This window comes from Furipterus horrens, unplaced genomic scaffold (genome assembly GCF_987537825.1).
Source record: "Furipterus horrens unplaced genomic scaffold, mFurHor1.1.pri manual_scaffold_7, whole genome shotgun sequence".
NCBI lineage: Eukaryota > Metazoa > Chordata > Mammalia > Chiroptera > Furipteridae > Furipterus > Furipterus horrens.
In genome coordinates, this window is record NW_028327177.1 from 128,250,017 (window position 1) to 128,277,047 (window position 27,031).

General features: G+C 34.6%; 1 protein-coding gene across 2 annotated transcripts in view; it reads left to right on the forward strand.

Annotated features, from left to right (window-relative positions):
• RBMS3 (RNA binding motif single stranded interacting protein 3) overlaps positions 1-27,031 on the forward strand; it is a 611,777-nt gene that overhangs the window by 518,862 nt on the left and 65,884 nt on the right. For both annotated transcript variants that reach the window (XM_090283032.1, XM_090283033.1), the window contains exons 9-10: positions 6,048-6,144; positions 8,401-8,451. In XM_090283032.1, coding sequence (XP_090139158.1) covers positions 6,048-6,144; positions 8,401-8,451 — 148 coding nt within the window. The remainder of the gene's footprint in view (positions 1-6,047; positions 6,145-8,400; positions 8,452-27,031) is intronic.

The window sequence follows — 27,031 nt, forward strand, 5'->3', positions numbered from 1 at the left end:
GTTTACTGAGTTTCATAAGCAAATACGTGGCTGGGTTGTAGGTAGTAACTACCACAAACTGTATGAAGAGTTAAATGTTCTGAATCCCATGCCCTTCACACTAATAATCAACATGAACCTGAAATACAGTCAAATTTAGCTTGATTTTTAGCTAATGAAGAACATACATTTATAAACATGGACAATGGCAGATCTGTGTTGTTTGCGTTTAGGCATAAAAAATGTCAGTTTGGTCATCTGCTTGAATCTATTAAAATATCACTTTCAAAAACTTAGTTCAATGTCACTTCTATCTAAGGCTTTGAAGGTTCAGCGAAGAAGTGTGTAGGTCACAATGGAGAAGTAAAAACCATAGTACATTCTACTATAGGTGAACTTAGGAGAATAAAAAAAATGTTTCTTCTTTCAGAATTATCTGGCATAACTCTGTAATTTGTTATTACTGTTGCCCTATTGCTTTTTAGCATTCCAATATCAAATTCTATCATTTTCAAATATGAGCACAGGAGGTGGGAAATAATCCAGTCCTATACGTGTATTCAAAATCTCATCTTTCCGGTGCCTTTTTACTAAGGCTGTTGTGTAGAAGCCTCTTGGATTGTTTTATTTGAGTGAAATGCATCTTTGGGAGAGATATGAAAAAGAATGTGTTCTATAGCATTGACTTGCCAGCTTTTTTATATGGGCATTTGATATCAAGTGATATCAAAACCTTATCTTATTACACTAGCAAAGGAATCTAATGTGAAGGATACATTGGCATTAAAATAAAAATGACCAATAACTTCTTAATCTTATGCTGTAGTGTTACCCTGAGGATAGAATTCATGATTCTGACTAATAATATTGCCTGTGGACAGAAAGGACAAGCCAGTGCTGTTTCAGTGTGCAAATAGGATTTTGTGTGGTTTTCTACTATAAAAAAACATTCTACCCTGGGGTTATTGATATATTCATATTATTTTTATTGTCAGTGAAATAAGATTTTACTGTAGTACTACTGACTGCCAAATTCCCTGAAGATGACTTTTCTACAGGCAAAATAATGTCCTATTAGTGACCTAGACTTGCATTTTCTGGACTTGTAGAGGTCACTTGCTTTAAATACCAGAGAACCAAGGAACTCTTTGCAGTCCTTAAAAATACTAAGTTTTCGAAGAGCCAGCTTAGAGTTCTGTAGATAGACCATACTTAATTAACTTCTTTAGCCATTCTGGCATTTGGTATTTTGTTCATGTAAAATCTCTCCAGAAGTGACTAGTTTATATTCCTAAAGCAAGGTTTCTCAACCTCAACACTTTTGACATTTTTGGATCAGGTAAGTTTTAGTTTAGTGTGGTATATTTAGCAGCATTGTAAACCTCTGTATACTAGATGGCGGTAATAACCCCCCCCCCCCCACAACTCCCCAACCAACCTAGTTGTGACAACCAAAAATGTCTCTATATCCTGCCAAATGTCCCCTGGGGAGCAAAATTACTTCTAATTTAGACCTACCGGGCAAAGTATGAAAGGAACACTTGTCATATATGTAATGATATGTGAATTTTGGCAATGAAATATCTCTTAAGAGAGTCAACTATTCCCAGGAAAATAGTTTGTTAAAGAATTCATTCCCAGTTTTTTATACTAGCACTTGCAAAGCCTAATGTATATATAACAAATACAAATGACATAAAGCCACATGTTTAGAATTACCTTAGTTTTGTTATTATGGCTAACAAGTTCTGTCATCTTTCCCTTTCCTGTTCCTCCATAACACAACAGCTATGCTTGAAGTATTTATTTGGAATTTCTCTAATGTTCTGGTTATGTGAAAGTCATTTTAAATCATGACAGATACATGGCAGGGATTGAGAAGAAGTGAAGAGATTAAGAAATCCATTCTGCAGTTTTCTTTTTGGAGCCTGGTCCTGTATATTTTCTTTAAACATCGTACCTCTAAGCCTTAGATGCAATAGCAGTCTCTCTTGTCACAGCTGAAGCAAGTTGGTTTTCTTGTAAGTTCATCTGGTTTGTGTTTGGACTTGGGAAGAGTTTATATCAGAACAGCAGAATTAGGAGATCAAGACAGTGTCCTGAGTCCATTCTCTCCAGTCTATTTTCCATTCTCTGAACTTAGCAGCAGTACAGGAAATTGTTCGAAAGTATGAAATATTCTTGTTTGATGCATAGGATTAGAGCAGATAAAACAAAAATGCATTCAATGTACCCCCATGGGTTCCTCTGTTAGTATCAGTTTCTTTGGCTGGTTTCTTTATGTTTCTGCTCTCTGTTTTCCCCATAGAATTTTCTGTAAACGCTGCCTGTCAATCCAGTCCTTACTGCTTTCATTTTTAATACTCCAATTGATACATTTTACAAAATAAATCAGCCACGCTAAAATGCAATGCACAATGTGCTCCATTGGTGGGAGGGGCTGAAACTGAGGCTTTCCCTGAAGCTGATCACTGCATGGGGAATGAAAAGGACTATTTGTGAAGTGGTCAAGTGTGCCTCTCATGTCATTATGAGTCCCAAATATGTCTTTCTGTTCCCCACCCCATAAGTAAGATTTGAGAAAATAGGACCTGAAGGAGATTTTTAAATGCAAGTCATGATTTTTGTAGAAGAGGACTGTTTTTCCTAGTTACTAATACCTTTGCATGCTTAGAAAGCATGTATGAATAAAGGTTCCACTGAGCATTTATAAATATGTGATGCTGGCCTATCTTCTCTGGGTTCTTTCCCCTGTTTCCTACCAGTTCAGGGACCATCTTCTATTCTCTCACCATCTTGGCATTGGCCATCCTATATGGTAATCATTACTTATTTTACCAAGCTGCCCTGCATTCATTCATTGATTCAACTTATAGTTATTATGTATCTACTGTGTCTCAGTTTTTGTTCTAGACAACAAAGCAAATGTTCTCAACCTTCTTGAAGTTGTCAATCTAGAGGGAGAAACAGTCGATATATAGATTTTATTAATCATCTCGGCTTCCATAACAAAATACCACTGATTGGATGGCTCTAAACAACACACATTTATCTTCTCAGAATTCTGGAGGTCCAAGATAAAGATCTGGCAGATTCAGTTTCTGATGAGGACTCTGTATTTCTGGCTTGTAGACAGCTGCCTTCTCACTGAGCTAGCACATGACATTCCCTCCATGTATATGTGTAGAGAGAGAGAGAGAGAGCATGCTCTCTAGTGTCTTTTCTAATAAGGATACTGATCCTATCAGACCAGGGCCCCACTCTTTTGAGCTCAGTGAACCTTAATTGCTTCCTTTGAGGGTCCATCTCCAAATACAACCACACTGGGAGTTAGGATGTCAGTGTGAATTTTGGAGAGACACAAACATTAGTCCATAAGATACATCAACAAATTTAATTGCCATTTCAGATAATGATAAACGTAATGAAAACAATCAATTAGGAATAAGAAACAGAGAACAACTTGGATAGAGATGGTGGTTACTACCCTAGCTACAGGCATCTCTGAAAAAGTACAAGTTGAGTGAGACCAAGAATGAGCAAGAGGTAGCCGTGGGGAGATTTAGTTAAATAAGCATTATATATGCAGAGAGAGTTGTAAGTTCAGTGTCCATGATGGAAATGAGAATGACAGTATCGTGTGACAAAGGAAGGTCAGGGGGGTTGGATCCTAACTGGCTGGGGCGAGGGGGTAGGAGAAAATATTAGAGAGGTAGGCAGTAGCCTGACTGCGCTGGCCAGTCCTAGTGATTCAAACTTTGTTCTCATGACAATGGAAAAACTATGGGAGGGTTTTAGGTGGATTCATTTACAGATAAGATTTGAGGTAAGTGGCTAAAATAGAGAAACTAAGGAATGTTTTAGAGTCTTCCCCATCTTTGGTATGCATAATAAATGCTCAATAATTTTTTTTAAGTGAAAAGATGGATTTTTTTCTTACATAGTAATTCACTTTTTAAAAAAATCAGGTTTCTTAGGTATAATTTACATAGAATATATATTCACTCTTTATAGTGTACAATTCTGTGAGTCCTGGCAAACATAGCCATGCAGGCACCAAACAATCAGGATATAGAACAGTTACCTCACCTCCCCATTCCCTCATGCACCATTATAGTCAACCCCTTCCTCCAACCCCAGTCTTTACCATCCACTGTTCCGTTTTCTGTCTTTACAGTTCTGCATTTTCTATATTGCAATATAAACTGAATTATAAAATATAGAGTCTTTTAAGTCTGACTTCTTTCATTTAGCATAATTCACTCAAGATTCATCATGCTAAATGTATCAGTAGTTCTTTCCTTTTTATTGCTGACTAGTGGTCCAGATTGTACAGATGTCCCAGTATGTTTATTGACTCAGTTAAAGGATATTTGGCTTGTTTCCACTCTTTGGCAAGTATCAATAAACCTGCTATAAACATTTGCATTAAGATTTTTGTGCAAACATATGTTTTCCTTTATCTTTAGTTAATATCTACCAGTAGGATTATTGGGTTATATGTGATGTGCTTTAACTTTATAAGACATTTCCAACCTGTTTTTCACAATAACCGAGGGTTCTTCTTTCTCTGAATTCTTGCCAGCACTAGTATTGTTATTTTTAAAAATGGCCATTCTAATAGGTGTGTAGTCAATAGCTTTTTCAAACTGCAAAACTATAAATTTAGAGGTCTGTTTGGTATGAGTAGTAAGGGTATAATGTGTAAGGGAGTAATTTTTTAGCTATATTTTTTTAGCCCAAGGATTATGATGTTATAATCCTTATTGAGAGCTAGATAAAGTAAATTTGAGAATATAGCTCCCCAATATTTCCTTGGATACTCCTTTTATAAAATATAAGCTTAAATGATTAACTCCTTAAGTGGCAACTTTGAAGTCTAGCCCTCCTAGACTCGTCGAATGCACCTTTAGAAAGGTAACCCATGAGATTCTCTATTCAAAATATCAGTGACTCCTGAGGTGTGATGAAGCTTTTGTTCATAAAACTTCAACCTCAGTCATACAATTTCTTAAATTAAAAGTATTAGTTGTCTTTTGCTAATAGTATGGACAGGTAACATAATGATTCCATTATCTTTGATATACATCTCCCCAATCTATCCTCACATCATCGAAATACTCCATCATAAGCAACCTAGCTTTGTCTGCTCTTTGGCTGGCCACTTCAGCCTTCCACTTACCAATGAGACATGAAAGAAGAAATATGATTTTAAATTCTACTGAGGAATTTGAGCATTAGGTAACTTATGGACCCTAGTATCATCTGAGCAAAGATGAGTATGGCATAGATTTCAGTGTCTAGAAGCTACCCTTTAATAGATCTCTAGAAGGATAATCCTCCTCTGATTGTGAAGCCCTGATCTTGCTCAGTATCATTTCATAATTGTCCAATAAAGAGCCCTGAAGGACTAGAAAACTCAATGTTTTTTACAGAGTCTACAGAAGTATATCATATATGTCCAGAATCTCTACCAACACTATTACAGAACCCAGAAAATATTCCTATCTGTACCTAGACACAAACTGTCCACTCCTCTTTTATGGAGAAAATATTTAGCTTAGTTTTTGTACAAAGGTATGAACTCATGCCTAGCACATGATATCTAAAGCTCTCTTGGAGCTGATTCTGTTTCCTGAATGAAAAAGTAGATGCAGTTTGCATACGAGCAACATCAGCCCTCTCTATAAAGCTTGGCACTATCATTTTGCCTTTTTTCCCAAAGGGCTTTAAAATGGCATCACCTTTTAAAAACAGAACAAAACAGTGCCTGTGGCTTCCCTCCCTTGTTGGTTAAACATACTCTTACACTCACCTGGCATAAGAGATTTTGTGTGGCCAATTGTATAAGATGACTCAAAGTTGTCATTTTGTTCAGAATGATTTATTCTTCTTAGTGGCATCAAAAACTACAAATCACCTGGATGCTCCTGTTAATTAAAAGTCGGTGGGAAAGCATGAGGGTGGAACTCTGTCTTTCCCAGTAGTGCTTGGAAGCATTTGCTGAGCGGCCAGGCATACAGCAGCTTTATGAATCTTCTTTTTTTGTTGTTGTTTTCTGTTTGCAGATTTTATTCTTCACCGTACAGTATTGCAACCAACCGCATGATCCCACAGACATCTATCACGCCATTCATTGCTGCTTCCCCTGTCTCCACATACCAGGTATGTCCGATTTACCTGCACCTCAGGAGAGATCTTTCTTGCCAGTCATAGACTACATTAAGGCACAGACAGTAGAATATTTAAAAATTGTCCTCAAACACTTTAGTACGCATCCTGATGTAATAATACTCAAGTTACCAATTAGCCTACATTTTCAAGGGCTTGTTTCCATCTATTTCACTGATTAAAAAAATCCACCATGCTTTTCATTCTTCCTGCTGAGTTTTCATGATTACACTACCTTCCAGCCAACTTTAGTGCAGCTCTCTGACCAGTGAGAAATTATTTTGTTTGTTGTCTGTAATTTTGGTTGTCACGCTTCCTATTGTGTCTTTTCTAAAAACACATTTCTAGCACTCCCTCCCCTTATTCCAGCATATTTTACCATTGTCATCTCGTTTTTGTCACAGCTGTCCTGTGTATCCATGTAAAACTACATGGATAAATGTTAAATCATTCTCCCCAAGATATAGGAAAAATTATCAAAGTGGTGAAAAGTTATTCCTCCTTTCGGCTCTTACTTCATTCTCAGTTTCAAAGAAGCCAAAAGAGACCTCAGGGGTTCCACATGTTGAAACACAAGAAAATCTGAGACTCAGTGTGTGTCCTAAACCAGATGTTGTAGCCAGTTAACTCTATGTGCACAGGTGAATTGAAATAGTCATACTCCTCCCTTAAAAACTACTTCTTATCTTATTTCTTTGAGTTATCAAATATGTGATATCATTCACTGCTCCTCTTAACCTCCTATTGTTCTTCAGACAATTCTTCTAATTCTAATTAGAAATAGCTATCAATGTTACATATAGTGAATAACTAGTGTCATTTTTTAAAACTTTGGAGAAAGGGAAAGAGCGAGAGAGTGTAAGAGTGCGCATGCCATGTGTTTCTCTTTACTTTGCAGATGGTGGGGGTGGATGTTTTACGACGGGTAAAACTCTAATGTTGCTGACTGCTACTACGTGATTCAGTTGCGTGTCACCTTATTCAGCCACTATATACTTCATTTCAGGACGTCCCAGTTGTCAGAGCATCAAGCTTGAAACTATGTACATTTTTCCTTAACTTATGCCCCCTGAAGCACTTTATTTTCATTCATTTCCTGCACTTAGATTCTTGATACATGTCGGTGGGAGAACAGAGTAGACTTTTGTGTGAATTGCATTGGAGGGTCTCACAATGACCGATTTCCTAATTGCCTTTCCCTGGGACCCATGAGGCCAAGTGCAGGTGCTGTTCACTTTTTGTTCTTTATGCAGGCCTGCCTGGTTGTAATGTGTTTTGTTTTGTTTTACCCTTCTTTTTTTTTTTTTTTTTTCTAATCTTGGCCTCTGTTTCAGCCAAGACCACCCATTGAGCCTCAGTGTGGAGCACTTTGGTGACATGAATAAAATATCCACAGAAAAGTGATTTTACTTGGGAGGGCTCCTAAGTGGAATTTAACCCCAGCTCTCTTTTCTCATAAAAGGAATTAGAGCAATTTCCTATGTTGTTGATTCTCACCCTTCAACACCTCTTTCTTCTTTTTATTTTAAATCTAAACTGCATTGGCAATTTTGCTTGTGTGAATATATTGAAAGCAGAGTCTTTAAGGTTCTCTATTTGACAATCGGCTCTTAAAGCAGACTTTCTCATTTGGCTGACAAGGCACATTTCAGAACAGTTGGCTGGCTCAAATAACTCATATTTATTTACCATACCAATTACCGTGTGAGAAAAAAATCGCAAACTTGTTCAATTTGTGTTTTCCAAAGCATTTCCTTAAATTTTTGGTTGCTCTATTTAATCCATACCCTAATTTTTACCACTTGGACTTATTTTCAAGATGGGAATCAGTTGAGAATTTGAAGTTAAAACAAATAACATAAAAAAGGAAGTCTTAGCAGTAAACTCTTGCCTCCTTCTTAATTGCCCGGGCATCCCAGGGAGTTGACCTCTAAATAGGTAGGTCCCTGAGGCTACCTAATACTTTAGTCACCAACACCATCCTCAAAATATGCTCCAGGTCTTAGCCTGGCCCATGTGGACACTGCAGCCAGCTCCAGTGAAGTAGGAATTTGCTTTACATTTGGTCATGTTTCAGGGACCAAATTAATCAGGTCCAAGAATGTGCTTTCTATCCTTAGTTTTGAGCATTCATTAGCTGTAAAGTCAGATGGACTCCACTTTCTTATGACCTAGTGTGACTCCACTGAACGCAAGAACCAAGTTCTCTCTGTGATTGCTTTGTGCTAATAAATGCTGTTTGATGCATAGGTCCAGAGTACTTCATGGATGCCTCATCCGCCATACGTTATGCAACCAACAGTAAGTGTTCTCAGTCACCTGAGGCTACATATTTCTATTATCCAAGTGCAAGCTTTTGTAATGCATAGAAGCTTTGGGGTAAAGCTTTTGTTATAATCCATACCTCTTTCAGGCAGCCATATTTTTCAGATAAAAAGCTGTTCCTGAAATTCTACAAAAGCATGTACAATAGTAGCGACAGAGATCAAGAAGTGCATAGATAGATAGAGAGAGATAGATAAACTTTCTTGGAGGAAATATCAGTCAGAACAGTCAGTCCCTCAAGTTGATGTCTACTATTTGTTATGCATAGGAAATTTCTACTTCATTCAAGAACTCTGAGCAATTAAATCCGTTATAGGAAGAAAGCCTTTCTGTTTTCCTTCTCCCTCTATTATGCTTTGTTTTCTTCAAATGCAATTTGATGTGGTTTGGGAATGAATTGCAGTATCATGGCCAAGTGTTGATTCAAAGTAATATACTTGAAATAGGAAAGTAGTTGTCTATTAATAGATGGGGATATATAGATAAATAGCAAGGTTGCTAGATTTTTATTTATGCTAACTAACTCTAGAGGCTTTCTCTTCCTCTTTTGTGGAAAATATCTTCCAGAAATATTCAAATTCTATTTTCTACTTGTTGGATTTGCCATTTTGTGGTGCAATATTACATCAGTCCCCAGTGAAAAATATTACCTATTCCATTAGAATCTAGACTGAAGGCTAATGATTCCATTCGTCTTTGTCTAGTTCTTCCAACTTTTCTAGCTCTATAGAAGTGTTGCAAGATAGATTTCAAAAACAATACACTCATCAGAGTGAGAGGTAGGGTAGGAGCCCTAGACTGAAAGCTGTGTGATACAGTCTCTCGTGGACTCTTCTGCATATGCACACATTTGTGCCTCTGTTTCCTTACCTGCCACTATACTTAGTGTTTGGAGGAGAATCAAATAAGAGCACATATGAAAACAATTCTCTTAAGTATGACATGCCATACATTATTATTACCATTATTTTTAATACTATTTGATCTATATGTTATTCAAAGGAGAAGTAATCCTACATGTTCACTCTTCTAAAAGCTAAATATAAATAAGGTAGCACATATTAATGACCAGGGAACTAAATGCACAGACATCTGTTCCCTGGACTCAATGGAAAGCAGCACCTGGTTTTCATATCTGAGCTTTCTTCATTTTATTTAAAATAAGGCACATTCTGTGTTGCCCCTAATGTTTTGATAGTTTGTTTTTTATTTAAAGAATAAAATATATGTAGCTTACTACAGCAGAACTTTAGACCATATTTTGCAAATCCTTCTCTTTACTCTTATTTCCACACCTTGGGGGCTTCCTGAGTTCATCTGGTCTATATCTGTAAATCATACCAACATACAATGAATCCAAGATATACTTTTCTGTCCAAGTCATGAGGTAGAATTCAATATATGCTGCCAAACCAATGTATAGTACAGACTGAGCCAACACAGGAAAAGAGAAGATGTCCTGCCAAGTTCTAAAGAGTAGACTTTCTAGAAGGAAACAACTACCTTCTAAAAAAATAATGTGTTCATCTATAGAGCACTAATGCTAGCTTAGTTCTCACACTGAGGTTAAGCATCATCTCATTGTGGCCAAAAGGAATGCACATGTGGTAAAATACTCAGATTTTGCCAGATGTTATAGTATGTTAGATTCGACGGTATCTCTAGAGCTGCGAAGAGAATGGAAGATGATTGCATGTGTCTTTATTTCAACTATCATTCAGAACCTTAGCAAAGCTTTTCACTACTCCCTCCTCATCCCTGCACAGCTTCAGCCCTGTTTTTGAAGGCACTATTTCTCATACATCTTACTCCAGCAATAGCTGTGTGTGTGTTCACGTGTGTGTGTTCATTTGTTCCCATGGATCTTCCTTGCTATGGCTCAATGGTATCGTATCACACCCATGACTAGACTGTGCATCATGTTTGAGTTTAGGTCACTTAGTTTGTGGCTGGGGCAGATTCCTGGAAAAGGGAGTGTCTGGGCCACCCACCACTTTGTTGTCTTTCACATGGAAAAATTCGCTGAACAGTCTCATGGAAACACAGAGTTTATACACAATCTTTGCCCTGCAACGGTCTTGCTGGTTGTCTAGATTGTATAAATATACCAACTGGTCTTACTTTCGTCATCCAAGTGAAGGTTAACTTGATCGCTCTATGGTACTAAAATACAAAAGTACTTTAGCACTCTAAGGCAAAGAAACAGAACACCTGAATCTGAAAAGAATTAATGATTTGATAATTAATAGCATGGAGTCAGTTAAGCTTTCTAAGATGAAAAGAACCTTTCCCCACTATAGGACTTTGAGCAATTCTGCTTTTTGAGTCACATTTTTGTTATCTATTATATATTGGCATAATAATACCTAAATATGCATTTTGTTTATTAAAGAAAGTAAGATTTTAAGGCCCCTAATATAGTGCCTGGCAAATGGTAAATACTCAATAAATTGTAACTAATTAATTTATTTACATGAGTAGACTACACCTTATGCTTTAGATTAGCCCAATTGTGTTTTATACTCAGTGTTAGTACAGAAAGAAAATTAGGCATAAGCAATAATCACCTATTTCTACCACATTCATACTGCTTATTTCGCTTACTTTACTAATGAGTTTGGAGGAGACAGCCTCTATGTGGCTGTAAATAAGACAAATTGGTGAGATTGGTAATTCATTAACTTACTAAACTTAAAAAAATAGGCCCATTTGGTACCTCCTGGCATCTACTTTACAAATAAATTCAAGGAGTCAGTGTCGACATACCTCAAATATGTTGCCCTAATTCTGATTTGCTTACAGCTTTTCTCTTCTCCATCATTTTGGGGAAAACCTCCTTTATAAACTCCAAGTGTCATAGGTGTATTTTCTCGCCACCACTAGGAATGCACATGACTTCGGCACTGGAGCCAAAAAGCCTTGCATGTTCTCCTGTAGACTTGACTTGAAGGACCGTAAGATCTTAACCATGTTTTTGATGAGAAAACAGCATTTTTGGAAAGTCTTAAAGCCCGGCCCAGCACCTCTCATCTTCACTAGGGTGGGGAAGGGTTAAAGTGGAGCGGCAACATCTGTAAGAAACAACATGATGGAAAGACACCGAAGTCGTACAGGGAGGAGAGAAAGACGGACAGCATAACATAGCACTGAAGCTTGCCATTTCCGTGTGCTTCTTCGGAGATGGAATTTTCTGAGGTGTACGTAATATGTTTTTTTGTACATTTAGAAATAAGATGCTGAGAGACTTTTTACTTTTCTAAAAGAGGGGATAAAAGTCTCCTTGCCTGCTTTGAACTATCACGCTGGTGTTTGTGTGAAAAACCAGTTCTCTGTCAGTTACCACACTCTGGGGCTTTATCGGGTCCCCTGGAAAATTGTCAGAGCCCACTTAGGACAATAAGAGTCTTTTTGTTTGCATGTGGTTGTTTTTCACCTGAACAGACACTGAGGCGCGAGCACTGCTAGACTAAATTAGGAATTCACTTTTTGCTGCGAGGAAGTAAAAATGCTGACTTTGTCAATGCGATCAGTTATTTGTCCCTGCTTCCCAGAGCAGGGTTCTGTATGATACTCTGAAATCTCACCCTCACTCTGACAGAATTTTAATAGATGATCGATTGCACCAAATATCTGCTCTGCATAGCAGCATGTCATATTGGAATCTCATATGAATTCACAATTGAAATCCTGTGTTGTAATACGTCAGAAATTTTGTACTGACAAGGAGAAAAGATGATAGCTCCCAGGAAGAGGCATAGTTCCATTCCCTTAAATTTTATTTAGGCTCGTTTGAGTCATAAATCTTCTGTTCTTCATATGGTTAGCATTATTTCTTCTCAAGGAGAAAGGTCAGTTTTCATTTTTACTTTAATTACAAATCGGTTATCTAATCACAGTAGTCTAAGAAATACAAGATGACCTTACTGAATCACTGGATGATTTGTTGCTATGCTTGGCTAAATAATGATTTAATAAACCATAGGTTCGCAGCTAAAGAATAAATATAAACTTCTCCTTTACAACAAGGCTGTTTAAGAAAGCTCCAGAATACTTGATTTGTTAATTCTGTACCTGCACACTGGTAAGGCCTGAGGCTTAATTTTAGAAGTAGTCCTCCCCCAAAGTTGCAGGTGTGTTTTCTGTAAAAGCACATCACCAAGTTTGAAAACAGGTGGAAGAGGCTCTAGGAAAGGTAACTGGTAATAAAAAATAAATACAGTAAAAAATGAACTATTTAAAAAATAACTAAATCATTACAATTCAGGTTAGAAAGCAAGGTTTTCAGATACTAACTTTTTACACCAATACCTGAGCTGAGCAAAAACCCTAACCCTCACCATTTCATTATCAAAGTGCTTTTGCTAACTAAGGAGTTAACCAGGTAAATATATATGTCCAGGCCAAATCTTTTTTTTTTTTTCTTCTTTCTTTAACTACATAGCAAAAACTAAACAACAGCATCTCAAACTCATATATACTATTTCTACCAGAAAATAATTAAAATGAGAGAGAATAAACTTAGGAGGAACAGTTTCTTCTTCTTCTTCTTCTTTTTTTTTTAATTTTATTTTTTGTTATTCAATTACAGTTGTCCCATTTTTCTAGTTTCTTCTGAGTATCGCTTTTTTTAAGGTAAAGTGTCAAAATCATATCCACAGAAAGTCTCTTTCACAGCCTCACTGCTATAAAATTAAAAAAAAATAAAAATAAAAATAAAAACAGTGCTGGCATTGTCATTGTTAAGTGTAGCTTCCAAATTCTACAATAATTTTTTCAAAAAATAATATAAAGGGACTTTAGAAAAAACTTGAAACAATAAAATTCAGGGGTCATAATTCAAAAGTGCAGAGAGTGTGGAAGACTTTCACTCATCAATTCTACTCTCCAGAAGTAAACATAAACAAATTTGTATGTTACCAATTTTTGTATGCATATAAAAGTATAGATGTGCATATGGAAATATGTGTGTCCTTTACAGATATATACAAGATCAATATACAAATACTGTATTATAACATAATAAAATGTCCTAGATGTCATTACATGAGTCACATATCCATCTATGTCATTTTATTAACATTTCATAATATACAATTATATAAATGCACCAAAAGTATTCAACCAATTTCCTACTCATAGTCATTTATGTGCTTCTAGTAATTGCTAATAAACTCAAGACTAATATTGAGTACTTGTGAGAAAATATCTATTGGATAAATTGATTGTACAAAAGATATGTATGCTTTTAAATTTGATATACACTATTGTCAATTTACATTTTGAGTGTTTGTTTCCGCATGGCCTCCATTAACACCAGGTGATCTCAAGTTCCAAATATCTGGTTAATGTGATAAATAGTGAATGGTATCTTATTGATGCATTACTTTTATTTCTCTGAGTTCTAGAGGAGCTGAAGTTGCTTTTCATGTGTTTATTGACTGATTTTCTTTTCTTTTTCTCTGAGCTCCATTTATCCTCTGGGATATTGATCTTTCTTCTTTTTAAAAGATCATATTACAATTAGTAAGTCAACATTTTCATACACAACCTAGATATTTTCTCGGTTTACTTTGAATTTAATTTTATGGTGTTTGTCAAACAGAATTTTTAAATATAGTGTTATGTAGTTAGCATTTAGTATTTACCATTTTTTTCCCTATAGAGCAGGGTCAATAACTTTTTTCTGTAAGGAGCCAAAGAATAAGTATTTTCAGTTTTGTGAGCCATATAGTCTCTGTCACACTTAGGCATTTTTGTGGCTGTAGCGTAAAAACAGCCATAAACAATACATAAATAAATAGGAATGGCTGAGTTCTAATAAAACTTCGCTTACAGAAACAGAGGAGCGCCACATTTGGCTCATGGGGTGTTTTTTGCCAGACCCTGCTTTAGAACACCTGGGCTCCAAGTAAAATACTTTATTAACTATAAGATTTAAAACACCATCTGGTTGTTTGTTTGGTGTTTTCTGTTGTTGCTTTCATGTTTTGAGTTCAGTACTTTTTAAAAATTGAGATATAATTAACATAAAATGATATGTCAGTATGTGTTTTAGTATTGTGTTTATAATATATTTTATTTTAAAATGTTATTACTTTCAGTAGTGTATCTGTAATATGGGATGAAATTATGACCAACTTTTTTTCCCCAAAATGGGTAACAAACTGCCATAAACACCTTCATATATATATTTTTCACTGATATAAAATTTTATGCCAAATTATTCAGAAAATAAATCTGTTTATATCTTTGGTTGTATTTTTTCATTCTATTCTATTCTTTGATCTAATTTTTTGACCATTACTCTGCTATTGTAACAAATATCACTTTATAATACCATATATTTTAGATAGGACTTGTTCACAGTATATTTTTTCTTATACCTCAATAATTGTTCTATGTTTTGTTTCTCAATAATTCATCTAGCTATTTGACATTTCCAGAATAATTTTAGTAGTACAGTAGTCCCAGTTCGGGATATTTTAGAAATTCACAAAAAATTGGTATCACTTTGAATTTATATATTAGCATGGAGAATTTAAGAATATGACATAATTACAGCATTGAATTTTTCTTTAAAATAAATGTCTTTCCATTTACTCAAGATTTTTTCTAACTTTATTGATTTATAAATTACAAATAAAAGTGTCAGAAACTTAAAGTGTATGTCATGGTGATTTGATACATATCTGCATTGTGAAAGGATTCCTGCCATGTAGATAATTAACACATTCATCACCTCACGTGTGTGTGTGTGTGTGTGTGTGTGTGCGCGCGCACGCACGCGCGTGCATGTGTGTGTCTGAATAATGAACATGGGAGTGCAAATATCACTTTGGACTCCTGCCTTCATTTCCTTGGATATATATGCAGAAGTGGGATCCCTGGATATGATAACAATATATTTAATTTTTTGAAGAACTTTCATTCTGTTTTCCATAGTGGCTGCACCAGTTTACATTCCCACCAACAGTGCATAAGAGTTTTCTTTCCCCACACACTCCTCAATATTTGCTGTCTTTTGACTTTCTGATAATAGCCATTCTAACAGGTGTGGAGTGACACCTCGTTGCGGTTTTGATTTGCATTTCCCCAGTGATTAATGATGTTGAGCACCTTTTCACATACTTGTTGACCATTTATATGTGTTTGGGGAAATGTCTATTTACTATCTCTTGCCATTTGTAAAATCCAATTGAGCTATTTTTTTCTATTGAGTGGTATGAGTTCTTCATATACTTTGGATATTAACCCCTCATCAGATATATGATTGAATATATTTTCTCTCATTAAATAAGTTGTCTTTTCACTTTGCTGATGTCTTTCTTTGGTTTGCAGAACCTCATTAGTTTGGTGTAGTCCCATTTGTCTATTATGCTTTTGGTGCCTTTGTTTTCTTGGTGTCAAATCCCAAAAATCATTACCAAGACCAATGTGAAGAAGTTCACTCCTCTACTTTCTTTTAAGAGTTTTACAGTTGCAGGAAAAAATAAGAATTCAGTTTTATTCTTTTGCATGAAGTTACCCAATTTTTCCAATACTATTTATTTAAGACCTTTACATGGTGTATATTCTTGGCTCCTTTGTTTTGAATTAATTTAATATTTTAAATTAATCAAATACATATTTTATATTATATAATTATATTATATATAATTTGTATTATATATTATATATATAATTTATATATTCTAGGCTTTTTATTCTGCTTCATTGATCTGGGTGTCTGTTTTTATGCCAATACAATATTATTTTGATTACTATAGCTTTGTAGTATTGTTTGAAATCAGGAAGTGAATGCCTCCAGCTTTGTTCTTTTTCAAGATTGCTTTGGCTGTTTAGCATCTTTTGTGGTTCCATACAAGTTTTAGAATTGTTTGTTCTATTTCTGTGAAAAATGCCATTAAAATGTTCATAAGGATTACCTTGAATATGTGGATTTTTTTGGATAGTATAGATATTTTAACAATATTAATTTTTCAATTGATGAGCACAGAACATTTTTCTCTTTATTTGTGTCTTCTTTAATTTTTATCATCTCTGGTTTCATATATATCTTCCTAATTATATTCTTTTAAATATAAATGATATTTTTTTAAATGTCTATTTCTGATAGTTGATTGTAAGTGTATAGTAAACATAATTAATTTTTGCATATTGAGTTTACATCCTTCAACTTTACTGACTTTATTAGCTCTATCAGTTTTTTTGGTGGATTCTAGGATTTTCTATATATATCGTGTCATCTGCAAATAGTGAAAGTTTTACTTCTTCCTTTTCATTTTGGATGTCTTTTATTTCTTTTTCTTGCCTATTTTCTCCGGCTAGGATTTCCAGTACTATGTTGAATAAAGGTGGTAAGAGTGAGCACTCATGACTACTCATTTTAGGAAATTGAGAAGCTTGAGTTCAATGAAAAAATATTAAATAATAAAAAATACTCTTAAGCATCAAATATGTATAGAAGATTCTTGTAGGCATAGAAAATGGGAGAAGGGAAAAAAGAAATAATGTCCTAAAAATATACAAGCTAATTGTGGAAGTAAGTTTTATGTGCTTAGGATACTATACTTAAACATTTATAGCAGACAAGGTATTCAATTTTTAGTATTATATAACATTGGAAATGACAAGGTATCTATGAACAGTTAAGGGCAGGGAAAAACAAATGCATAAATAAGAGTTTAAAGGATAAATGGTGTTTATGGGGTTAAAGAAAAAGAAAGAGGGCATTTTAGGTAAAAATAACACACATAAAGTATAGAGTTAGGTTTCAAGTTATTTCAGAGCCCAGAGAGAGAAGTAACCTGCTTAAGGGAAATGTTTGTGTTAGGGAATAAGAGAAAGATTTGGTTGGAAAGGTAAATTGTGGTCTATTGGAGTACAACTCTTATTAGTCAATCTGACACACTTTATTCCATGTTTTTTTAATTAGCTCATTAGTATTAATGCTGCTATCTATAATTTATTTTGGAATATGTAAAATGCAAAGGCTAAGCTGTATCACTGATGTGTTTTAAAAAGTCATAGTTTCCTGAAGAGAAATGGATGAATCAGTCATAAATGGAAAATTTCAAATTTTGCTGTGTTATAAAAATGTCATTACACAAAGCCTCTATACATGAAGTCATTTTATATCCACAGAAATATTTTTGGAGGTAATATTCATTTTTTCAGTAGAACTTCTGAAGGCTTGTTGGAGAGAACATTTCCTGATGTCTAATACCTCTGCCTTCTAAACACAAGAGTGGCTTAGAACTGATGAATCGGGAATCTTTTGAAATCCAACTGTGTGCCTATGAGCTGTCTTTTGGCATACAGTTTATGTTATTTTACTATGACTCTTTCAAAAGAAAGGATAGCTCAAGGAATAATGTATTACTTTTTTAGAACTTCTTAACACAAGACTGAATCAGCTCCTAAGAGAAAAAGTTCCAATTGTTCATGACCCCCAATGTGTTCTTAGGTAGAATTTCTTTATCATCACATAATTACTGAACCAGAATTTGCCAGTTCCTTTGTAAAGACATTGGTATTACATCATGAATAGCTATTTAGCATATGAAATATAATTAAGTAGAAACACAGTATTCAGTATCCAAACTATTAAAGTCTTATTTTTTTATGGATTATTGCTAGAATAAGCAAGTATATAGCTAAAATAAAATCCATGTCAAACTATAGCAAGTTACCAGTGCAACACAATCATACAGTAATGAGGTAAATTGTTTATTTTATAAATGTTGCTAGGACAACAGAAACTAATAAGAAATCACTGAAGGCTTGCGAATAATAGTACAGATAGTCTATGAAACTATTTGTTCTTTCCTAGCACATTGGAAGAAAATATCCATTCATATCTAGAATTTTAAGAGTTATATGAAGTATGTAGGTATTAATTAAACAAATAGTCACAAACGTGTTCAAATATTGAGAGTATTTCTAAATATCAAAAATATTACGTTGTATTTCTTGCCTCTCAGAATATCATTGGGACACTTGATTTGGCTTTAAAGATTAATCTCTGGTAGGTTAGCCCTAGAGAGCCTAGTTATTTGTATGTAGGTTCTATGTCTATAACTCAGGATCATGGTTAATAGTGTTGATTTCCTTGGGTTTTGTCAGAAAACCGATTAGAGTGTACCCGAGTAGGGGGGAGAGATTACACATATCTATATCTGTATCTATATTTATATCTATTTATATAAAATCAGGTGTGCTTAAGAAAATATTTATATTATTTTAATTTTCATAACAAACAAAATTATATAATTTAGATTAATATTTTCAAAATACTAGCACAAATACCAGTAAAGTGCCTTCAAATTTTTCTCTTCTATTGCTTAAGAGGAATATTTACCAGAGGATAGACTTACATTTACATTTTTCTCTGTTTTAATACAATCTGTTTTCCTCTTGATTGGACCCCCCCCCCGTCATAAAATGAATACTTATAACAGTTTAGCTATGGGTAACATTTGAAGTGTATGCAAAGTATGGAAGTACTAAAGAGGTTAGAGTTGTTCATTGTGTCATAGAGAAGAAGAATACAGACTTCACAGAGGAGGTGACTCCTGAACTTGATTTTTAAAAAATAAAAGAGTTTTCCAGTCAGACAAGTGTTGGATGTCAGGCAGGAAGGGTGTTCTTAGCAAAGCAAACACTAGGATATAGCCAAGGCTTAAGGTCTATACACCATATGTGGCATCTGAAAACATCTGAGAGAGGGCGAGATATTCCCACAGACTATCAGGTGTCCCTAAAGCTGAAGCATAAGCATGACATTTGTGTGCCCTTGTATAGTTATGTCACAGAAGAAGATGTCACTTAAGTATGAGTTAGGGCTGGTGCCCCTCCCCCACAAATTCCATTCAACGTGGCAACTTCTCTTAGAGATCTGCCTACATCTCTGTGCAAAGCTTTCTCACTAATACCCAACATGAAACTTCACAAGCTCTTCACTCAGAGTTGTATAATATGCACATCTACTTTGGATATCCCTTGGTTGTCATAAAATAATCATTACAGCCTCTACATTGGGCCAGCATCGGTACACTTCTCTGAGAAGCCCCGCTAGAACTGGGATTCCCACCATCCTTAGAACCCCAAGAATGCTTAGTGTCTCACTACGTGACTCATGTCAAATGCTTCATTGTCAAACTATTCCATCAATAAAGTAAGAGGATGATATCCTGGGATATATGACTAGCTATTCTTTTCCAACTAGAATATAGTTTTATTATTTAGGAACTTATCATACAGAATTCACAATGTGTCTCCCTTTCATTTTGTTCCTTGCCTAGAATAAGGACTAGATCAATATTTGTCGATAGACTGCACTTTATAGGCTATTTCTGCATTGGCAGATTTTAAGATCCTATAGGATTCCAGGTGCTGACACAGGTTTCTGAGAAAAGCAAAAGCGTGCATCTTCTCTGAACCTCATTGCCAATCAGTAGGTTTGTTAAAAACAACTTTAAAAAGTTCTCTTGTGTTCATAATGTAGAATTCGAATTGCTTTTCAGTTGCAGATTTGCTACTATGAATTTAAGAAACTTCTTTCACCAAGTATATTTGTTCCCTCACATCTGCTGTCCTCCATTTTTGGGGAGGTCTGGGAAGGGTTTGGAAGATATCATATGCCCATTATTAGGTTCCAGAATGCAGTGTTTGTAACATGCGAATGCATTTGTTGGTCATGGTTGATCATTATAGGCAAAGGCTATAGATAGTAAAGGTCGTTCTTGCTAATCTTTTTCCATCCTCTTTTCCTTTCTAAAAATCTGATAAATTAATAGATCAACTTACCAGGACAAGTAGCAACCCTTGTTTTCACTACAGTGAAGGAAAACACTCCTCTCAGATTGAACAACAACAATAGCAAAAAACAGTTTGGAAAATTATTCAGTATAATATCTGAACAGGTTTAGTTTTTTTTACTTCTTGCGTGACCTTTTTCTACTAGCAAGCCTGTTTATAGATATAGATATAGATAAATAGGTAGATACTTATTTGAATAAAAAATAAGTATCCACCCCCTTCAGACCCAAAAAGAATGAGAAATAAGGACTTCTATTGCACCTGCTCTCAGAAAGAAGATTGGGGTACTTATAATTCAAAATACTTCTAAGGACACTTATTTAAGGAAAACAGACAAAAATCATATAGCAGAGGAAATAAATTTGTTAAAAACGTAAGCTCTGGGTAGTTTACTATAATAGAGCATTAACATTTTGTCTTGAGTTTTATAAGGCCAATGTCAAATGGTAAAGAAGAACTGGTCATATTGTTTCATTCTTTGACAAAAGGAAGCATAACATGACCAGCAGATTTTTTTTTTTTTTTGCTGCTGTTTTATTCTAGAAAAAAAAGTTATGATACTATAATATCGTTTACCATCCTAATGCCTTAGATAGCAGTATGTATATAGAGGGAAATATTTTTCTTGCAGTGATTTCTCTTATTAACTCAATAAAAATCAATCAAACTTTCAATTTTGTAATGAAATGTCTATAGCAGCTACACTGATATTCTTCAAATATGCAAGTTTCCCATAACCTAGCTTGATTTAACAATGACACTTTGTAAATTCAATTGGCTAACATGTAGCTTGTTCAGACTTTTAGATTTCCTTAGTCTCAGCTGGAATTTTATAAAAGTTATGCATCTGACATAGAGTCATCAGTCAGATAAAGGCTGTTTTACCTTCTCATTAAAGGGGGCTGCAAGGTGATCTACAATTAATACCAGAATTCTCCTCAAGAAATGTCTTTCAGAAGTGCCTGACCATGTTACTCAGTTGAGATCGTGCAGTCCTGTGCCTTTGATTTTTGAGTATAAATTGCGCCTAAAACATTGATGGTAGGTGTGGAACCAATTAACCATTGTCATTCAGTGACTCATGAAGTCCTCATGGTCTTCAGCAGTACTAGAGCCTGATACAGTGCCAAGATGAGTCACGTTGCAAAATGCACTCGTTGGTAATAAACTGAACAAATAGAATGAAATTATTTGCTATGGACTTTGAGACTTTCAAAGAGCATCTGCATAAATTGATGATTTGGCTTCAGACACAGTAAATATCTATTGCATCTTACAGTAATTATTCAACAAGGTCAGCTGACTCTGAAAGTCGCACTTGAGCTGTGACTGCAAAACCGTGTCATCAGCAGAGAAAGCTGATTGCTCTGCTGCCTTTGGCAGAAAGACATGCAGATAGTTAGTTGACATCATGCTGTTTGTTTTATTTTTTTAATTAGTATGGTCCTTGGCCTTTTTTACATCACTTAACGTAAGTATAACTTGGTTGCACATAGTGGAAGCGAGGAACAAGCTGGGGAAACTAAGCAAATTTCAAGAAAGAGAATCAAGTATTGTGTTCTTGGCTTTTTAATTCTTACTTAGAACAGAGAAAATCAACCTAATTATCAATCTGAGTTCTGAACAATAATCTTAAAACTTCTTTGAGAAGAGAGACCTTTTATCAAAGAGTTATCCTTAAAGAGTTTGTAATCAATACACATTAAATGTTTTTCTGTATAACAATGGTGTATGTTAAAAATTGATTCTTGCTTTCCTATAAAGCCTTTTATCTTTTCAGTCTTGTATCTTAAGTATTTTCAATCAATACTGAAAAATCATTATGATGTGTTACATGCTACATGTATAAATCCTTAGATTCTAATGTCATGCTCCAAAGTTATTTCATTCTAACTTTCTAAGATGTGTATATGGAGTTTCTTTAAAGGAATGATTTATATTATACGTGGCATGGACAGATGGATAGATACATGGATGGATCCATGTATATATTTCTGTCTCCATATGCTGATCTCCACTGTAGATATTATTTAGCCAAAATGTGGACCTATAAAGTTTATACAAATATATGTTTATGTGAGGATGTTCAAAAAATCTCACAGACAGCAGTGTGGTGATGGCCACAGGGAAGCAGGGGTGGGAATGGGTGGAGGCAGGCAAAGGGGGGAAACTGGGGACATCTATATTAATATCAACTATAAAAATAAAGGGAAATATTATTTGTCATTAAAATGACTCAACATGTTGAGATTCATGGTATAAATTAGAATGAAAGAAGAAAGAATTGAGACAGAGGAAGAAAAAGGATATGAATGAATGGGTCAAATCTGACTCTAGCAGACTTCAGTCTACATAGGGAGGTAGACGGTAATGTCGTTAAGCTGAATTAGTATGTGGAAGAGAAGGAACAAATTCAAGATCAAGAAACATAAGAGCTCCTTTAGGCCACATCAAATTTGTGGAACCAGGTAAAGATTTTTAATATATCGTTTGAAATAGAGTTTGGGCACACAAAATTGGCAGTGATAGATTTAGGAATTATTTATTCCTATTAGAGAGAATGGATATGATTCCTAACAATCCATTTACTTTTCACTAATAATGACCATGTTTGATATATGCAATAGCCCTTAAATTTAGGAATATTAAATAATATGCATATGATAATATTATATTAAGTGTACTAGTCTTAAGCGCCCTAAAGCAAGTGTTTGCTTATGTCCCTTGCAAATAAGATTATTCAGCAACCTAATTATACTTTTGCTTACATCTATATAAATTTAAGGCTAATCTCTTGTATAACTTATACCTTTTAAAATCAACCAAAGCAAATGCACACAATATTTCCACTTAGGGAACTGACTATAGTGCTAAGCTGAAAAATAAAGAGAGATGCTTTAAATTATAAGCAATCTTAGAGGTCATTTAATCCAACCCATTTTCAAGTTTAAGAGTTGATATAAAATTTGAGAAATTGCCATATATGTTCATACAAAACTGTTTCATTCCAATCCTGCATAATATTTCAGAAAGATATTTTATTCACTAACTCTCCTATTCTCTATAGCCACTAATCTAGGGAGAGGAAGAGCAACAGAATTTGAAAACACAGCAGCAACCCCTTGCCCCATATAAACTCAGAAAGCAATCAGCTCTTTCATCAAGCCTTTAGGAATATCCAAAGAGGCACCCTTGCATTTAGATTTATTGATCTCATTGTTAGTCACTGTAAATGTAGGAACTCTTAAGCCATGATTACTGTATAATAGGTTGGTCTCTCCTTCATTTTTATGAAAAACTTTTTTTTTTCTTTATTGACAAGAATGGATTATTTCATGCTTTTCTGGATTATCCCATCCTTGATACTGAGGGCTTTCAACTGTATTTTCCTCTAATGGTATGGCTGATGCTGGTAAATAAGAACCACGTTTACTGATCATAAAAAGTATGAGCTCAGAATGACTCAATAATTCCAGTGTTTCAAGTGGCCAACTTGAAAAGGCTCCATAGGAGGAATGTGAGAGCTAAGTTATTGAAGAACATATTTTCCTGTGGGATTTTCCCATGCCCTGAGGATTTTATACACAATGTTTCTTAGGGTTTTCTCCCTTCCTATTTGACATTTTAAAGACCAGAAAGTTTAACGTAAGTTTCCCAAGAATCCTTAAACGAATGTCCATATGTCTAGACAAGTGTTTACAAATTGGATGGTGGCTCAAAGGTTTAACTATCCTTTATATCTTTATTCTAAAAATAAAGTTCAGTGTGAAATTGGTGGCTGTGATGATTCATTAACTGTCAATCAGCAGGAGGATCCTTTAGTGAGATATTATCTATAATAAAACAGTATTGAATGTTTCAAATATAAACCTTAAATCTGTATGACATAATTACTAACATGTGAACAGCTTCTAAGATTTTGTCAATTGTTTATCTTTTCCAATTCTGACAACAAAACCAGAGACTCTCTTAGTTCTGTACCTGGAGCATGCCAGAGCATGTAGCTTTAGTCTTTTCTCTTGAGATCGACTAGGATGTGTTTTCCAGTATTTATGATTCTGATTTGCATGGTTCAGCAAGGCTCCCCTGTTAGTAGCAATTACCCTTGCTTATAAAGTTATGTAGACAGTCCCACATAAATCAGAATGATCCAGTCATTTGATCATGTCCATTTTTGTTACACATGGCCAGGCCTATGGTGAGAAATGTTCTGGCTGACACAATTGCTTCTCACAACTGTCCTAGAAAATGAAATAAGTTGTTATAGTATTGATTTCCTAACAAAGTCAAAAGTATGCAAGAATGAAATTTTATTTTTACCTATATATCTGTAATCGGTGATAAAGCTTTCTCTCTTTTCTTCCCATTTTCTTTGGTTTTATACAGATTAAATTCATTAGAGAATTATTAAATCTCACATGTTTAAGGTATATCTTTCCTTGATTATGTTGTTTAGTAAACGTAAGTGAATATTTATTATAGAGCATATACTTTTAAACTTTTTAATTGTTAAACTTTCTCAAAGGTCATGATTTTGAAGTTACTCTGAAAGTGGTTGGATATTCTTCATATTGTTCCCATTAGAAGCTTATTAGTCGTTCAGAAGTAGCATGCGTCTCCTAAAGTAGGCTTTTAATTATCATATAAGTCTGACTACAATTGTAATAGAACACCAAAAATGTAAATGAACCAGAAACATGTGAGTTATATTTCTATAAAAAATGTGCATTTGAAAAGCAATGATATACCTTAGGGGAATAAAATATGTTTTAAATTTTATTGATCTGAAGGTATTTAATAATCATCCAAAGGGAGATTCAAGGACTTCAAATTATGATTATTGTGTAATTAATTAACTTCTGGAATATTTCCAATAGAACCAGAAGACTTCTCTTGCTTGTAGGTATTTTTTTATCCAGTGTTCTTTTCTCCATACCAGTATCAGTGTTAGATTGTTTTTAAGGCAGTAAACATATTTTGAAAAATGAAACTGAGGTCATTCGTTCATTTGTTTGTTCATTCATTCAATAAACATTTATCAAGTGTCGCTATGGGCTGGGCACTATTCTAGGCACTTGGAATACAAAATTGATTATAACAGAAATTCCTTCCATTATGGGACTTACATTCTAACAGGGGAAATATTAATAAAGTAATAAAGAATATGCTGGCAACCCATGGTAAATATTTGAGGTTAGATTTTGATGAAATTGTCAAGCATGTAAAATTTGTCTTTGGGAAACTCAGCCATTATTTTCAACATCCTTCACTTCTCCTCCACAGTGCTCTTAACTTCAAGACACTTAGACCCAAAAGCTTATTCTTCTCCTTTTGCTTTTTTCTTTAAATGGTATTTATAGAGAAGCCACTGTATGCCAGCCACAGCATGATGTACCATGTTCAGGTATCCAGTGCAGAGCAAACAGGGGCAGTCCCCCTTCTCGCGAAATGTACAGTGTATTAGAGAAGAGAGAGAAAAATCAAATGAGTATATTAACAAATATGAATTTTATTTAAGCAAGATTAATGTCATCCTGGTTGCACATATCTGTGGGCCCTGAATGAGAATGTGTGTGTGTGTGTGTGTTGGTGCATGTGTGTGTCTGTATGTGTGTCTGTGTGTTCAGTGGGAGCCTGGAGAGGGACCATAGGAAATAGCAAACAGCCTTTCTATCAGACTAATGGCATGTGTGCTTCTATCAAAATCTCTTCTGAAGAATTTGATCTGGTTGTTAATATATTAATGTGGATGAGCTTGTCAATAAATATACTCGAGCATGTGCGTTTTTTCCTGCTACTATGAAATGAAAAGTTTGTGAACCTTATTGAGAATTCTAGGCATCAGAAAGGTGCATTGATCTTCTGCATTAAATTTTCTATCTCTGGAATAATGTTCTGCCCATTCAGGTTACGTAGAAGCCCTTTGCTCTCTGTCTTCTTATGATAATATAATATATGTTATCACAAAATATAAACCTGAATATTATAAGATAATGTTTTTATGGATGAGGGAAGTGAAACTCAGGGAGGTTAATTGCCTTTTCTGATATCACACAAGTCAGTGTCAGAACTGAGACAGGTAGGTTTCAATCCAGTTAACGCCAATTCTATTTCATTATATCTAGCTTGATTCTTCATTAACTTTTTAGATATCAGGTTATAAATTTAACCCAGAGTAAATCAAATTGACAGATTAATAAAAATATTATAATTGGGTCCTTTTGTATATAGAACACAAGATATTAGTAAGTTATCTTTTGTCCATTAATGCTGATTAGATTAGTATAAGTTTTTTTTTTTGTTTTGTTTTGTTTTTTTAAGCCTTTTAGCCCTCCCATCATTCTATTTTCAGTGGAAAGGAATTCATATGATTTAATTAAAAGCTTGGATTTTGACAGACACATTCCACCAAATAGTATCAGAACTTATTTCTTATTATTTCAAAATTATATAATGCTAAGTGATGTCTGAAGTAAGCATGCCTTACTTTTTAAAATCTGCATAAGCATTGGAAATGGCTCATAAATATTGTAGAGCTTTTTAGGTTATCAATTTAATGACACTTTTTGCAATTTGAAACAGATAAATGACATAGAAAATAACTATGAGATAATGACATGAAAGCACAACAGCAAAAAAATGGTTGTGTTTTCTTTAGGCCTACTGGTAGGTCAGCTAGAGCACAGCCTGAAACTATCTGCTAAAGCCCTTTACCATTTTTCCACAGGTAGGGTAG